This window comes from Megascapheus bottae, chromosome 29 (assembly GCF_031878675.1).
Source record: "Megascapheus bottae isolate mThoBot1 chromosome 29, mThoBot2.hap1, whole genome shotgun sequence".
Taxonomy (NCBI): domain Eukaryota; kingdom Metazoa; phylum Chordata; class Mammalia; order Rodentia; family Geomyidae; genus Megascapheus; species Megascapheus bottae.
The window spans coordinates 10,647,459-10,664,543 of NC_143537.1; the positions used below are offsets into that span (position 1 = coordinate 10,647,459).

Consider the following 17,085-nt stretch of genomic DNA (forward strand, 5'->3'; position numbering starts at 1 on the left):
AATTCTAAAATGGATATGGAAAAATAAAAGATAACAAAGACCAAAAGTGTAACTAAGCCAAGCACTGCTGAATTTGCACAGTAGACAATTATTATGTAGACAAAAATCATTTTTAATGTGAAGGATTTTATGTTGTAAATGAATGTTTACTTATGTGATTGTATGAATTAAAATTTACACACATTAGGGCCGGGAGTTTGGCCTAGTGGTAGAGTGCTTGCCTAGCATGCACGAAGACCCGGGTTTGATTCCTCAGTACCACATACATAGAAAAAAGCCGAAAGTGGTGCTGAGGCTCAAGTAGTAGAGCTCTAGCCTTGAGAAAGTCCAAGGACAGAGCTCACGCCCTGAGCTCAAGCCCAGGACTGGCAAAAAATAAAAAATAAAATAAAAAAACACACATTAAATACGGAAGAGCATGGCTTAACATTGTTAAGAGTTTTCTTTGCAATCTAGTACACTCTATCCTAGAATCATTACTGATGAAAGGACACAGTGAAAAATTTCCCCAGCTGGGCACTGGTGGCTCACACCTGTAACTCTAGATGCTCAGAAGGCTAAGACTTGAGAAGTCCAAAAGACTCTTATCTCTAACCACTAGAAAACCAGAAGGGTTTCTGTGGCTCAAGGGATCGGGAGGTAGCTTTGATCCCAAGACTCCAAGCTCAGAGTTCAAGTCCCACAACTGAGGAAAAAAAAGAATTTCCCCAGAACCTTGATTGGCTCTAGTTCAGGGGCCCCACAGTTGGGTGGCCACAGATGAAGTTTTCTGCCAAAATATTCTGGCTTTCTTGATGACAATCTCGACCTCACAGGTAGGCATTCCTCACAGCAACAAGAACAAACTGTCCAACATATTACACTAGATCCAGGAATGACATCTTGCTGGAAGAGGCGCAGTGGTTAACAAGTAATGATTTGTTTACATTAAATTGTTTTGTAGGCGAGCGCAGTGCCTCATGCCTATAATCTCAGCTACTCATCATCACTGAAGAAAGGACACAATGAAAAATTTCCCCAGCTGGGCACTGGTGGCTCACATCTGTAATCCTAGATACTCAGGAGGCTGAGATCTGACAATTGAGGTTCAAAGCCAGCCTGGGCACTAAAGACTCAGGGCCTGAGCACTTCCCATGCTTTCTTTTTCTCAAGGTTAGAGCACCATTTCTGGCATTTTTCTATGTCTGTGGTACTGAGAATCAAACCCGATTCTTCGTGCGTGCTAGGCAAGCACTCTACCACTAGGCCAAACGCCCGGCCCAGACCCAGACCGTGAGACTTTTATCTCCAATTGATCTCTAGAAAAGAAGAAATGGGGTGTGACTAAAGGGGTAAGGCGGTAGCCCTGAGCAGAAGAGCTCAGGGACAATGCCCAGGACTAGAGTTCAAGCACCATGTCGCACAGAGAATAAAAAAATTGTTTTGTGAACCAGGCATGGTGGGTCATGCCTGTCATCCTAGCTATTCAGGAGGCTCAAATGGGAAGACTGCAGTTCAAAGCCAGCCCAACAGTAAAAAACATGAATCTCATCTCTCCACTTAGCCAATAAAAGCTGGGAAGAAGCACTGTGACACCAAGGGTAGGGCGATAGCTTTGAGCTAAAGAGTTCAGGGACAACACTGAGACCCGGAAGTACAGCAGGAGCCTTGAGCTGGAGATCTCAGGGACCGTGCCCAGGCCGAGTTCAAAGCCCCACAATTACGCCCCCTAAAAAATTGTTTCTTGCCCATAATAATTGCATGAATGCTGGTGTATAGTGTAATTTTTTTCGTTGTTGGTCATGGGGCTTGGGCACTGTCTCTGAGCTCTTCAGCTGAAGGTTACTACCCTACCCTTGAGCCAAGCCCCATTTCCTGTTTTCTAGAGGTTAATAGGAGAAAGAGGCTCAGGTCCCTTTGTGTGCTGGCTGGCTTTGAGCCTTGATCCTCAGATCTCAGCCACCTGAGTAGTTAGAATTACAAGCGTGAGCCACCGCAGCAGCAGCAGCAGCTGGACAGCTGAAGTCTGTGACAGTCATCCCTTAATCACCAGAAAACCAGAAGGAAGTGTTGCATGGCTCAAGTCATAGGACGATAATCTTGAATTGACAAGCTCATTCAACACCCAGTCCAAGAGTTCAATCCTCACAAATGACAGTAAGGTCTGACTTCCCAGAAAAAGACTTTCCACAAATGTTATATTCATAAGGTGTCTCTCCTGCGTGTTTTCTTTGATGAACATGAAGGTATGACTTTCTCCCGTAAGACTTTCCACAAATGTTACATTTATAAGGTTTCTCTCCTGTGTGTGTTCTCATATGAACGTTGAAGCTTGACTTATCCACGAAACACTTTCCACATTTGTTACAGTCATAAGGTTTCTCTCCTGTGTGTGTTCTCATATGAATGTTGAAGCTTGACTTATCCATGAAACACTTGCCACATTTGTTACATTCGTAAGGTTTCTCTCCTGTGTGTGCTCTCTGATGGACAATAAGTTTTGATTTCTTAGTAAAAGACTTTCCACAAATGTTACATTCATAAGGTTTCTCTCCTGTGTGTGTTCTTTGATGACCTTGAAGGTTTGATTTTTGGGCAAAAGACTTTCCACACTTGTTACATTCATAAGGTTTCTCTCCTGTGTGTGTTCTCTCATGGTCAGTAAGTTTTGGTTTCTGAGTGAAAGACTTTCCACAAATGTTACATTCATAAGGTTTCTCTCCTGTGTGCGTTCTCTGATGAACATTAATGGTTGACTTATGCCTGAAACATTTTCCACATTGGTTACATTCATAAGGTTTCTCTCCTGTGTGTGTTCTCTGATGAACATTAAAGCTTGACTTTTGCTTGAAAGACTTTCCACATCTGTCACATTCATAAGGTTTCTCTCCTGTGTGTGTTCTTTGATGTACATGTAAGCTTGACATTTGCCTGAAAGACTTTCCACATTTGTTACATTCATAAAGTTTCTCTGCTGTTTGTGTTCTCTGATGAGCCTGAAAGTGTAACTTTTCTGTGAAAGACTTTCCACATTGGTTACATTCATAAGATCTCTCTCCTGTGGGTGTTCTCCGATGAACATGAAGGGTGGACTTTTTCCTGAAAGACTTGCCACATTTGTTACATTCATAAGGTTTCTCTCCTGTGTGTGTTCTTTGATGAACACAAAGGTCTTTCTTCTGGGTGAAAAGACATCCCACTTTCGTTACATTCATATAAGGATTCTCTCCTGTGTGTGTTCTTTGATGAAAAGCAAGGTATGACTTCTGTCTGAAAAACTTCCCACAGTTGTCACACTCATGAGGATTCTCTCCCTTTTGTATTCTCTGATGGGTACTGAGAGCAACCTTCTGACTGGAATTTTTCCTACATGCCTCATAGTCACAGACTTTCTCTTCTGTGGGCATCTGAGGTTGAAAAGTCGAGTCTGACTTCTGAGAGACAGATTTTGCACATTTGCTATACTCGATGAACTTCTTGGGATATGTGCTCTGAGGTCTTGTAAAGTGTCCTTCCTTACTGAATGATTGCTCACATTTAGTACATGTACGAGAATTCTGTCCGGTGTACTTCTTCTGATGTGTAGTGACTGCAGGTTTGAAGTTGTATGTTTTTCCACATATAGTACATTCAGAAGGGTTTGTCCCTCCCTGAAATATTTCTTGGACAAGGACAGCAGATTTATCATACTCTTCTCTACATTTTTCATGGCTCTCACAGGACTTTGCCATACAAATCCAATTAGGTCTCAAGAATTTAGTCTCTGGGTTTAATACCTTCCCTTCTCCACCATACTGAAAAAACTGCAGCTTAATTGGCATATAACACTTTTGACTATAATGCTTTGAAGATCTGGCAGATTCTTCATCCACAGGCCTGTATGCAGCATGCATCTCATCTGGCTTACTATAGAGAAGCACATTCTGACACTCAATGAACTCCTCGGTTCTCATCTCTAAGGAGTTTGCATTATTCCTAATTAGCTCTGGTTTATGTTTGGAGCTCCAATGAAAACTTCTTACTAATCTTACTCGTTCCTCAATGGTGTTACAATCTGTGACTGCTACTTCACAAACGTTTTCATGTGGACTTTCCAGAAATGTCTTAATCACATCTTCCATTTCCTGGACATCTAAAACAAGTCACAGAAAAAAATATAAAAATATAAATGAGATACAAAGGTTCTGTAAAGTTAAAGATACTTTCTCCCATCTGAAGAGTAATAGATTGTGAAGTGTCAAAATGGGAACTGATATGAGAAATGGATGATTTTCTCCACAATATATTAATTAAGGAGATAATACTGATATTTCACCATGGAAAATAATGTTCTTCTGTAATTCAGTTTTTTCTTCTTTTTTATATCTCCTTTTTACTCAGTTTTGCTCATTTGTTGTTTTACTCACCATTGGAGAATAGCTGTTTGTTTCATTTATTTATTTTTTTGGCAGGGCCTGAGCACAGTCTTTGGCATTCTCTAGGCTAGAGCTCTACTACTTGAGCCACAGCACCACTTCTAGCTTTTTCTTTGAATGTGGTACCAAGGAGCTGAACCTAGGTCTTCCTGCATGCTATGCAAGCACTCTACCACTTGACTAAACTCTAGGCCTGCTTTGCTTTCTTTTATTTTCTTGTAATAATTTATGTATATCTAGATGCTTTTCTTCTCAACCATTAGGTGAGGTATATGCAGAGACCATTAGAGTGGTTTAGACATTCCTTTGCTTTTCACCTCATCAGGAATGGTTCTTGAGTGTAAGGATTTATAGCTACATCTCTTCAGTTCTAACTACTCACTAAAAATCTTAGGGAATTTCAAAATGGATTTCTTTTAATTTTAGACCAAACCTCCTCAAAATTCCTTTTCTGTCATTCCAGTCAGATCCATGGAAGATGATATACTCCAGCTGACCACCTAATTAATCATCTTGTCTGGACTAAAACTTTTGGTTTTAGATCACAATCTCTGCCTACTACCAAGAAGATACTTTACTTATGAGAGAATAACATCCTGGAGTACTTATTTCATCAACTTGGATAAACCTAGTTTCAAAAAAAAAAAAAAAGAATCTCTTTCTACACTTTTAATTTTCTTCTTTTGTTTCAGAGTAATTTCCACAAAGAGAAATAGAATTGCTAATTTTAACTTTATTGCCACACAGAATTTAGGATGTCTCCATACGAATTCTTTATGGTCCAGTCTTTTAGACAAAATATCACCTAGTTCTCTGCCACACATAGGACTCAGGAAAAGTAATATTATTGCTGAATATACCACAAGTTGAAGCTACTAACTGAACCTGAACTCTGGATCTAACAGAAACCACTGTGCAAGACACTTAGCTCACCTATGAAATTCTTCTCTGAAGTTTCTTCTACCCATGGTTCTTCATCTTGCTCCAGCTTGACAATCAATTCAGGTTTATAAACACAATGCCCTGTTTATAAGAAACAGTGGAGAACCACTGATTATGCTGGGTTATCAGTATTGCAAAATCTCAGACAAAGTTGCTTTTAAAACCCATTTCTCATTTCTCACAAGGTTGACTTTCTCCCAGCTTTGAATTTATTTTGCTAGTTTTGTGACCTCAACCTGACCAGCAATTTCCTCAACCCTAACATTCTATCAGTTTGAGTTCCAGTTTCACTTCTACTTTTTGAGTGGGTAATTGGAGATAAGCATCTCATGGGGACTTTCTATCCTTGCTGATTACAAACTAAAATCCTCAGATTTCAACCTCTTGAATAGCTAGGATTACAGGTATAAACCCCTGTACCAGGTATCAAATTTGGATTATAAATACATACTTGAAATTAATGGTTTCCAAATCATTCTTACAATAGTGATATATATTCTATTCTGTAGTGAATATCCACCCACAATAATTACCTCAACTTTGTGAAGAAAGTCTGTTAGTGACACATAGATTTATCAAAATGTTCTTTTGACTTCCTTTAGAGTTTCATAATCTAATTGAAGATTATCTTCGAAAGAAATCACACTTTCACATGGAATGGAATCTTACACATAAACAACAAATATTCATGTATCTACTAAAAAATAAAGCATGTAAACTTGAAAGTTAATGTGACTTTTGCTTACCCAAGAACACCAGGTTGCTGTAGGTCTCCAGCATTACATCTCTATACAGGGTCCTCTGAGCAATGTCCAGGTCTTTCCATTCCTCCCAGCTGAAATTCACAGCTACATCATCAAATGACAACAGCTTCTGTGAGGGAAAATTTATTCCTATAAATTAATTATCCCTGAGTTATGAAACACCAACTGTGGAATTTCAGTCTTCTCCATCTGTTTCTATCTCAATATGAAATGTTTGGGTCTTGCTATGTTACTTATTTAATGGGAGAACTAACCATCAAAGTAGAAATATATGCCACTATAATACTAATATAATATATATAATATAATATATAATGAATAATTTTTCTGGTATTTTCACACTCTGCCTCAGTAAAAAGTCTATTCAGATCTATTAAAGCATACTCTCAAGCTGGGCATGGAGGCTCATGCCTGTAATCCTAGCTACTCAGGAGGCTAAGATCTGAGGATCAGTTCAAGGCCAGCCCAGGTACTACAAAGCCTACAAAGCATGAGACACTTATCTCCAATTATTAATTTTTTTTTTTTTGGCCAGTCCTGGGCTTGGGCTCAGGGCTTGAGCACTGTCCTTGGATTTTCTCAAGGCTAGCACTCTACCACTTGAGTCTCAGCACCACTTCCGGCTTTTTGCTATGTATGTGGTACAGAGGAATCGAACCCTGGTCTTCATGCATGCTAGGCAAGCACTCCACCACTAGGCCAAACTCCCGGCCCCTCCAATTATTAATTTGAAAATGGGAAGTGGGGCTGTGGCTCAAGTGTAGGGCAGTACTCTGGAGCTGAAGAGCTCAAGGACAATGTCCAGGCACTGAGTTCAAACCACATGACCCCCCTCCCCCCCCCCAAAAAAAACCAAAAACCTACTGCCGAAGTGGTAGTATGGCTCAATGGGTAAGTTGGTAGCCTTGAGCTGAAGAGCTCAGGGACAGAGCCCAGGCTCTAAGTTCAAATCCCAGGATCAACAGAAAAAGTATCTACCCTTTTATGGGCAGAACTTTGGCCTAGTGGTAGAACGCTTGCCATACAGAAGACCCTGGTTTGATTCCTCAGTACCTCACATCCAGGAAAAAATGCTGAAAGTGGAGCTCTGGCTCAATTGGCAGAGCTCTAGCCTTGAGGGGAAAAAAAAACAACAAAAAAAAAACAAGGACAGTGCTCAAGCCCTGAGTTCAAGCCCCAGATGTAGCAAATAAAAAAATACCCTCAAAGGGTCAGGAGTGTAGCCTAGTGGTAGAATGTTCGCTTAGCACGCACGAAGACCTGGGTTCAATTCCTCAATATCACATACATAGAAAAAACTGGCGTTGTGACTCAAGTGGCAGATCGCTAGCCTTGAGCAAAAAGCGTTCAAGGACAGTGCCCAGGCCCTAATTTCAAGCCCCTCAACTGGCAAAAAAAAAAAAAAAAGCTCTCATAAACAATCAGAACACATTCAGGACACACCTTGTGGATTATATATCACTTTAGTGGATCTGCAAAATGTACAGTGTCAGGGGGATGATTGAGGGAATAACTATACTCAAGAAGTAGCTAATGAAAGTCGAGGGGATGTTACAGGGAGTAACTATACTCAAGAAGTAGGTAATAAAAGCCAGCGCAGTGACTCACAATTGTAATCCTAGCTACTCAGGAGGCTGAGATCTGACAATCAGTTCAAAGCCAGCCCAGGCATTAAAGAACCTGAGCCTCTTATCTCCAATTAATCAATAGAAAATGGGAAATGGGGCTGTGGCTCAAGGGGTAGGGAAGGAGCCTTGAGGTAAAGAATACAGGGACAATGCCTAGCCCAAGGAGTAGGGTAGTAGTCTTGAGCTGAAGAGCTCAGGGACAGCACCCAGGCCCATTTCAAGTCTAATGACCCACAAACAAAATAAAAAATGTAAAAAAGAACTAATTAATGAGGAACGGAGTAGGGGGAGGAAAAAGGGGACAAAAACAGGAGAAGGGCCATCAAGGTTCAAGAAGTAATGCACCCACTACCTGATGAATGTAACTATAACCCCTCTATACATTACCCAAACTATAAAAAAAAAAAGAAGTAGCTACTGATTCATTTGGTCCTTATAAAATCTGATCTATTTATCTGAGGTAGGTGTATCACATGTTTCTAAGTTAGACAATAATTGTGGAAGCAAAGCAAGTCCTATTCTCAGACAGAAGGTGAAAAAGAAAAACAAATGGAAGAGATCAAGGGGAACAAAGGGACAGGGAAAAGAATGAAGAAGAGGGACAGAAAGGAGTGGAGAGAAGAAACTGGAGAAAAGGAAAGGAGAAAAAGAGGAGGGCAGGAAGAGTGTCTACCTACCAAATACACACAAAAAGGCAAAAGTAGTGTTATGACTCAAGTGGTACAGTGCTAGCCTTCAGGAAGTTCAAGGACAGTGCTCAGGCCCTCACTTCAAAACCCAGGATGGCAAAAATCAATAAAGAAAGAACAACTCACCAGAGATGCTTTCATTCTTTCTTCCTGTTGACAATGACCACAAGATTCTGGAAGTATAGCTGGGAGAGAAGGCAAATGAAGTAGTCAAAGAAGAGCCTGTGTGATTTTTGCTCCAGATTTTCCTGCTCAAAACATTATACATGGGCTGGGCACCCTCCAGCCTGAAATCCCAGCTATTCAGGAGGCTGATATATAAGAATGGAGGTTTGAAGCCAGCCCGGGCAGTGAAGAACATGAGATTCTTTTTTTTTTTTTTTTTTTTTTGCCATTCCTGGGCTTGAGCTCAGGGCCTGAGCACTGTCCTTGGACTTTCTCAAGGCTAGAGCTCTACCACTTGAGCCTCGGCACCACTTCTGGCTTTTTTTTCTATGTATGTGGTACCGAGGAATCAAACCCGGGTCTTCATGCATGCTAGGCAAGCACTTTAACCACTAGGCCAAACTCCCGGCCCCGAACACGAGATTCTTACCTCCAGTAATTCACTTGAAAATGGGAAGTGAGGCAGTAGCTCCCTGGGTAGTATGGTAACCTTGAGCTGAAGAGCTCAGGGACAGCACCCAGGCCAGAGTTCAAGCCCCATGATAAAAAAAAAAAAAAAAAGAAGGAAGAAAAAGCAAAAGAAAATGACATACTACATATTTTGCTTTTCCTTTTCTTTCTCTTTCAATCTATCTTCCTTTCTTTTCTTTCCTTCTCTTTTTCTCTCTTTCCTCCTTCCTTCCTTCCTTCCTTCCTTCCTTCCTTCCTTCCTTCCTTCCTTCCTTCCTTCCTTCCTTCCTTCCTTCCTGTCTTTGTTTTTGTCAGTTCCAGGTAAGCTATTTTGCACCCAAAGTTCTTCAGGGAAAATGTATACAGTACATATGTCTTGTGTTATAATGTTGCTGCAAAGGTGGTCAAACGGCACATTTACGAGTATCCAGATATGCAGACCACCCTATGCAATGACTCACAATTTGCTATTTAACAAGCTTTGGCCAAAGAGACATCAGTAAAGATGGCGCAAACACAGGCCTAGATATTCCTGATGCTCACTTCCATCAACTGTCACATGAAGAACCTTGGCCATGCTGCTGGAGATACAGGGCCTAATAAAGACCCATCATAAAATAATGCTCACAGGACTGACTCAATCCAAACCAACCATGCTCAGCCAAAAAGAAGCAGAAGATGACAGTCTCACATGTTACTTAAACAATATTAACAAAATACCAACACAAGGACACACCAAAACGTATATACTTAAAACATAATACAATAAATAAAACAAATAATGTCCTTTTGCTTATATCTGTTGGGTGGTTTATTACTCAGGAAATGCTATTACTCCAATTTCAGTGTTTTCTTTACATAATCACATAGAGTGTAAATTCTTAATATATAATAACATGAACTTTATATTGACATATACAAAAAGTGAAAATGTACTCTGGAGACTTCAGGGACGCTGTGTGTGCGAGGAAAGGCAATATGAATCATTTAAAGACAATGTTTGCATATTAGTATTGGGATTTGTACATCACAAGAATGGTTTCTTAGTTTAAAACTTATAATGAAGGGTCGGGAGTTTGGCCTAGTGGTAGAGTGCTTGCCTAGCATGCACAAAGACCTGGTTCGATTTCTCGGTACCACATACATAGAAAAAGCCAGAAGTGGTGGTGTGGCTTATGTGGTAGAGCTCTAGACTTGAGAAAGCCCAAGAACAATGCTCTGGCCCTGAGTTCAAACTCAGGACCGGAAAAAAAAAACTTAAAAAGAATTTAGGATAGACTAAGAGTCCATATTCACCATACTTGAGGTCAGAAGGGTTACAGATTTCAGGGTGGGATATTTTCTTTCTGTTTTGGGATTTGGACTCGCCCTACACATTAATAAATGAACATCCTCCTTGCAATTTAAAGTTTATATTTTAGACCATACTATTTAATTAGTGGGTATTTAAAAGATGGCATTGTAATTAGGTAGTGGTTGCTTGCTCATGGCTGTAATCCTTGTTACTCAGAAGTCTGAGTTCTGAGGATAAGAAACTAAAGGCCAAGGGCGGGAGGGATTCTGAGAGACTCTGATCTCCAATAAACTATGCAAAACAGCAGAAAATGGAGATGTGTAGCATTGTGTTTTATTGGTTGTTCAGCAATACATGTTTAGGGACTCTTTGTTGGGAGGAGGGCGGGGGTCATGGGGCTTGAATTCTGGGCCTGGACTCTGTCCCTGCACTCTTCACCTCAAAGCTACCACCCTACCCTTGGGACTGGGCTTTGTCTCTGAGCTCTTCAGATCAAGGCTACAGCCCTACCCCTTGAGCCACAGCCCCACTTCCAGTTTTCTAGGGATTCATTGGAGATAACAATCTCACAGTCTTTAATGCCTAGCTGGGCTGGCTTTGAGGGCTGGGCTGGCTTTGAACAGACATCCTCAGGTCTCAGTCTCCTGAGTACCTAGGATAATATAAATAAGACACCACAACCGTCTCATTTTACTTCATGTAAAACAGGCTCATTATCCTAGTGGAGAAATTGTCACTTGCCAAGAACATAAATAATGAGAACAGTATCCATATTGGTAACATTCTCAAGTGGAAAAAGCCATAGAAAATGCAGAGGTAAAAAATAGGATCACCAGGTATCAACAAGAACTTTTAAAGGAGTCTTGACTATTAATTGACTTCAAGTCCCAAAAAGAACTTCCTAAGTGACATAATACTTTTTTGAGCAGGTTGTGACAATAAGCTAATACTAGCTAATACTTCAGCATATGTAACAGCTGCAAATCATATAACCTTGAGCAAGACACATTACCTGAAGTTTTCTTCTGTAATTTTTCTTATAATGGCAAAGAGAGAACGCACACTAGAAAGGATAGTGGGGAAAGGCTGAACACATTCATCACAATAATATTAAGGATTAGTACATAAAGGTACTTTTAGTTTTGACAATTATCCTTCCACCCTAAGCCACAGCATCATGTCCCCTCTGAAAACTCGGGTCTGGCTTATTCCTCAGGCCAGCACAATTGCCCTCTTCAAAGTTGGTCTAAACTTTCTAACACCACTGAGTGATTGATAGTGTTGGTTCTGAGAAGTAGAACCAATTATTGTTTAAGGCAAAAAAAGCTAGTCATCATCCCCTGTGTTTTTCTACCTCTGCTCTGTAGGGCTTATCAGAGGTGACAAGATCTGACCTTTCAGGAGGGAGATTGCTATTCAGAGTGCCCTCCTTCCAACATTCCTAAGTTTCATTCATAAAATTACAGGACAAGGGGCTAAGAGTTTGGCCTAGTGGCACAGTGCTTGCCTAGCATGCACAAAGGGCTGGTTCGATTCTTCGTTACTACATACACAGAAAAAAGCCACAAGTGATTCTTTGGCTCAAGAGGAAGGGTTCTAGCTTTGAGAAAGCCCAAGGACAGTGCTTACACCCTAAGCTTATGCCCAGGACTGGCAAAAAAAAAAAAAAAAAAGTATAAGACAAACACATACTACTCCAATATACCATATACAACATTCTCTAGACACAAGGTCATGTACCAACACATATGAACCCAAGCAAGGATTGCTAAGGCTAACAAGCTAGAAGAAGAGCAGAAAAACCTCTAGGAGAAAGAATTCAAAACCTAAAAATACAGTTGCAATATGACAAGACTCAAGGTAGGTACACACTCCACGATTTCATTAGAATTATTACTGTGCTCATCTTACACTTTGGCTAAGTGAAGAAAGTCGCCGGAGCGACTCTCTGGGTCAGAGGATAAACAGACAGCTTTCCAACTTGTCTAGTCTGGAAAATCATCCAACATGCTCATGGAACCTCAGGAGCCAGGTTCTAGCATCTGGAGTCATGAGGGCTAATGGTCACAAAGCTCAGGCACCACAAATCAATCATCAATCCCAGACTGGAGGAACATGTGGATGGTAGACTCTGGTCCTGAGTCAGCAGCTTGGGGTTCTTACCTGACATCGGCTCTGCAGACTGAGATCCCTTCTGAGTACAGCTCCCAAAGTCCACTAAAAACAGGCTGAGTACTGGCCTCAGAGCTTGGGCCTAGAGAATATAAAACTGTGTATCAGAGTACGTCTAACAGCACACTCCTTCTGTCAATTTAGAGCTCTCAAAATCAAACAATAAATTTCTCTGAGACTCCCAAATCTCAGCTATGAACTATTAAGGAGTTTATGGGTTTTCTGCCTTTCCTTTGTTGTTGGTCCTGTGGTTTGAACTCAAAGATTGGGCATTGTGCCTGAGCATCTGCTGTGTTCTACTTGCAATCATTTAATAATTATTTCAGCTAACTAGTATAAAGTTTCCTCACAGGGGTTTCTTCAAAGACATGGTAGTTTGGGGTATCTGGATGAATGTGGGTAGAGGAGTGAAGTTTGGGATAGATCTGTGTTGCTGTGAACCTTGATTGCTTGCCTCAAACCAGTTGTAGTTTTCTTTTTCAGTTTGCATGGCTCTTCTAGGATCTGAGAAATTCCTCTCAGTAGCTCTAGGCTACATATCTACTAGGAGACCTCAGACTTATCTTCCCAGACCTTATCCATTAAACCATGGAATAAATCTTTTGTTTCCCTCCCTCATACCTGAGATCCAATGCTTCTCTGTGGAAACCTGTAAATGGGGTGCTATGAGGTCTGATAAAGAGAATTGGAATGCCATTCTCTGAGTGCCGTGAACCTGTGAGAGACCCAAGAAAGAGCAATTGCTCTTAGCATTACAGAGACCCAAGGTTCTACCCTTAATGTGAGTTAATCAGAGCCTAAAAAGTCTAGCGGGCACGGTAGCTCATGCCTGTAATCCTAAGTACTCAGGAGGCTGAGATCTGAGGATCTCAGTTCAAAGCCAGCCCAGGCACTACAGTCCCTGAGACTCTTATCTCCAATTAATCATAGAAACAGGAAGTAGGGCTCAGACTCAGGGCTAGGCCGGGGTCTTTGAGGCCCAGGGATAGGGCGATAGCCTTCAGCTCAAGAGCTCAGTAACAGTGCCCAGGCCCAGAGTCAAGCCCCCCCACCCCAACAAAAAACCCGTACACAAAACAAAGGTTCCAGTAACATGAAACATCAATTTTTTTTTCTTGTAATGTATAGAGGGGTTACATTTATATTGGCCAGATAGTAGATGCATTCATTACTTCTCACACATTGATACCCCTTCTCATGGTTTTGTCCCCATTTCTCTCCCCACGCCCCCTCCAAATAACATCAATTCTTCTGAAACAAAGGACTTTTACAATGGCAGTTACATATTACTCAGCAGTATATCAGGGTACATTCCTCTGAAAACAGGATCTAGGGTGTGGGGTCATGGAGAAACTGGGGTTTGTAATGTCTGTAAGGACTGGATTAGATTATGGTTAGCACTATCAGCTAGTTCAGCTCCCTGAGTTTTAGGGGGAGGTCGCCCTCCAATGGGGAGAACTTAAACTAATAGCTATGATCTCCTTCACATGACTCCTAGAGCTGTTACTGGACATCAGAGAAAGCACATAGCTTGGGGGGGTGGCGGTGGCAAATGTCATCAGATCTGGGCAAACAGCATTCTTTGGTTAGGAGGAGCATACAACTCCCTCCCAGGTGTGCACCAAATTAGGCCCTCACAATTGGGAAACATGCATGAAAACATAACCCCCCTCAGGTGGGCATAATGAACAGTTCCACATCAGAGCACCAATCCTGACCCTGTTCCTATGATAGCTAGCTCAATTATATACCAACTTTTACTAGTAACATCCATTCTGAAGACATACTCATACCATTTCCTACATATTCAAAACTTTCTGGGATTTTTTTCTTCCTCCCTTTTTCCCCTTCAGAACCAACATTTTAAGACAATCCTTACCATTCAGATCCTTTCTTATCCAAAGGAAACCATTTTTCTGTTTCCTCAATTTTTTCCCGAAGGTTTTCTTTACTTTCTCCTTTCTTGTACATTTACCACAGAAAGAATGCCCCACAACCAAAGTCATAGTTCTGCAGGTCCAAAGCAGCCTTCCTCTAGATGGAGTCAGGGAGGAGTGTCCTGTCCATTTTTTCCAGATGGGATGGACAGCAACAGCATCTTCCAGGGTCTGCCTGTCCAGGGGACCATCACACTCCTGCTGAGTGGCGTGCAAATGTCTGCACACTGGTTAATGAAACTTAAGGACCAACTTTAGTGAAATCCCCCAATATTTTCATGATTGCTTTTCCTGAGTAGGCTTTTTGTTTTCAAGACAGTACTACAGAGGCCCCAATTAATTCACAGGAGTTCCAATTTCTAGCCACATATTTTTTTAATCAGTCCTAGGGCTTGAACTTAGCACTTGACCACAGTCCTTGGACTTTCCTCAAGGCTATAGCACACTACCAGTTGTGCCACAGCACTACTTCCAGCTTTTTCTACCTATGTGGTAATAAGGAATCGAACCCGGGTTTTCCAGCATGCTAAGCAAGCAATCTTACTAGTACGCCAAACTACCGGCCCTTAAACAGTTTTGTTTCATTTTGTTTTGTTTTTTAAATAAGGCTGGAGGGTTGTGGAGGGGAAATGGGGACAAAAACAGGGGAAGGAGTAGCAATAATTGTTAAGAAATGTACCTTCTACCTTGCGCATAAACTGTATCCTTCTATTAATTACAATAAAAATTTAAAAATAGGCAGATATAAAAGACTTGAGCCTGTAACCATTCTTCACACTTACACATTTGCTTATTACCAGTATATCCCATGCTTCTTTAATTTATTCTGCCTCATTCTCCACAAATGACTCTGGTCCCTTCCTATTAAGGGGGTTGATGGGTGAAGATCCATCTTCTGTAACTTCAAGTTGACTCAAGGATGCTGACACTACCTTTCCAGGAACCTATATCTTTAGCCTACTTTAACAAAGGGTTGCCAGGATCAGATGTCATTAGGAACAATATTTTATTCCAAATTACATACAACATTTAACTTTTATCAACTGCACAGACCCACTTCTGCTGGGTGGGGGCGGGGAGCGCTACAGCAGTGTAGCCTATTTAGCACTCTGGTTTGTAAAAGAACTTTCCTTCCTGGGGAACTTGATAGACATGGGCATTAGGAAGGAATGCTTACAAACTGTTCTAGGACCTCCCAGCTCTGATTAATTTTGAAAGGCAAAACACAAGTGACTCTAGGATCTGACACCATCCCTGCCACCCAAACAATGGCTTGTTGCATCAGGAGGCTCCATTGCTTTAGTCCCAGGAACGTCTTTTCCACACGGGGATAAATGCACCTTTGGCATTCCCCTTGCTTGCTGGACTTGAACTCAGGGCCTGAGTGCTGTCCATCAGTTCTGCAGCTCAAGGCTAGCACTCTGCCACTTAGAACTCCAAAGCAATTCTGCTTGTCAGAACTCTGGTGGTGATGAAATGACAATCTCACAAGGACCTTTCTCTGCCTGGGCTGGGTTCAAACTGCAGTCTTCAGATCAATGAGCCATTTAAAAGGCCACTTTACTCCAATTAAAAGCAACAAGTCAGTCAACAAAAAGTAGTCTTTAAGCCTGGTTTTACCTGGAACTTATTAAGGACCAAAGTTACATCTGACAGACTTGTAAGGCTGTGCTGTCCTTCTCTGTGGGCCTGCTGGAAATTGTTACAGAAAACTTAGAAGGGCAAATTGAAAGAGCAACTAAACAATCATATTGGTAGTCCTAATTTTCCTTTTTTCACTTTGAAACAATAAGAACAATCTCACTTCCAAGTTGTATCCAGAAACACATTTCTATTTTTTTAAATTTTTTCTAATCGTTGCTTTAAAACTTCACACTTTAGCCTTTCTTTGCAGTTGAAGAACTCTCATAGGCTCAAGGCACTCCCCTTTGCCTCCATGCCTCCTTTTAAAGGAGGCATTTTTTTTTTCTGCAGACTGAGCTACTGCTTAGAACTCCAATAACAGTTTGAACTCAAATAACAGTTTTTCCTTAATGCAAGAATTACAAAATCGTAAGCCGGGCCCAGTGGTTCATGCCTGTAATCCTAGTTACTCAGGAGACTGAGATCTGAGGATCAATTCAAAGCCAGCCTAGACTAAAGACCTTAGAAAACAGGAAGTGGGGCTGAGGCTCCAGGGGTAGGGGAGTAGCCTTGAGGTGAAGAGCTCAGGGACATTGCCCAGGCCCAGAATCCAATCCCCATAATCTCCACTCCCCTAACCCCCCACCCCCGCAAAAGAAAAATTTCAAAATCATCCTTGTAACAAAAATCTATATTTTGCACCCCTTCTTTTACCTAAAATACATCCAATTTCAAAATAGCATTGAAACCAAATCATCATATGGATAAATTTTAAACCCTTCATTCAAACGCTTTTCAAAAATATTTGGGGGTGGGTTGTGGGACTGGGATCTGTGCCTAAGCTCTACAGCTCAAGGCCACTACCCTACCCCAGGCCCTGGGCATTGTTCCTGAGCTCTTCAGCTCAGGGATACCGCCATATCCTTTGAGCCACAGCCCCACTTCTGACTTTCTGGTGGTTAATTGGAAATGAGAGTCTTATGGACTTCAGTGACCAGGCTGGCTTGCACCAGCCCTGGCACTAAAG

At 41.4% G+C, this 17,085-nt stretch overlaps 1 protein-coding gene across 1 annotated transcript; it reads right to left on the reverse strand.

Annotated features, from left to right (window-relative positions):
- Positions 1-1,760: 1,760 nt before the first annotated feature.
- Positions 1,761-9,249, reverse strand: LOC150044724 (uncharacterized). The gene is made up of 4 exons (XM_090320916.1): positions 8,544-9,249; positions 6,083-6,209; positions 5,328-5,417; positions 1,761-4,111 (listed from the first exon to the last, which is right to left on the reverse strand). The coding sequence occupies exons 1-4, from the start codon at positions 8,556-8,558 to the stop codon at positions 2,118-2,120; spliced, it is 2,226 nt and encodes a 741-aa protein (XP_090177042.1). The 5' UTR covers positions 8,559-9,249; the 3' UTR covers positions 1,761-2,117.
- Positions 9,250-17,085: the final 7,836 nt, after the last annotated feature.

Excerpts from the sequence above, each read along its gene's own strand:
- LOC150044724 (XM_090320916.1), bottom strand. Across the intron at positions 5,418-6,082 it reads CAGCAACCTGGTGTTCTTGG|GGCATTGTGTTTATAAACCT; the intron begins GTAAGCAAAAGT and ends TCTTATAAACAG. Across the intron at positions 4,112-5,327 it reads TTCAGAGAAGAATTTCATAG|ATGTCCAGGAAATGGAAGAT; the intron begins GTGAGCTAAGTG and ends GACTTGTTTTAG.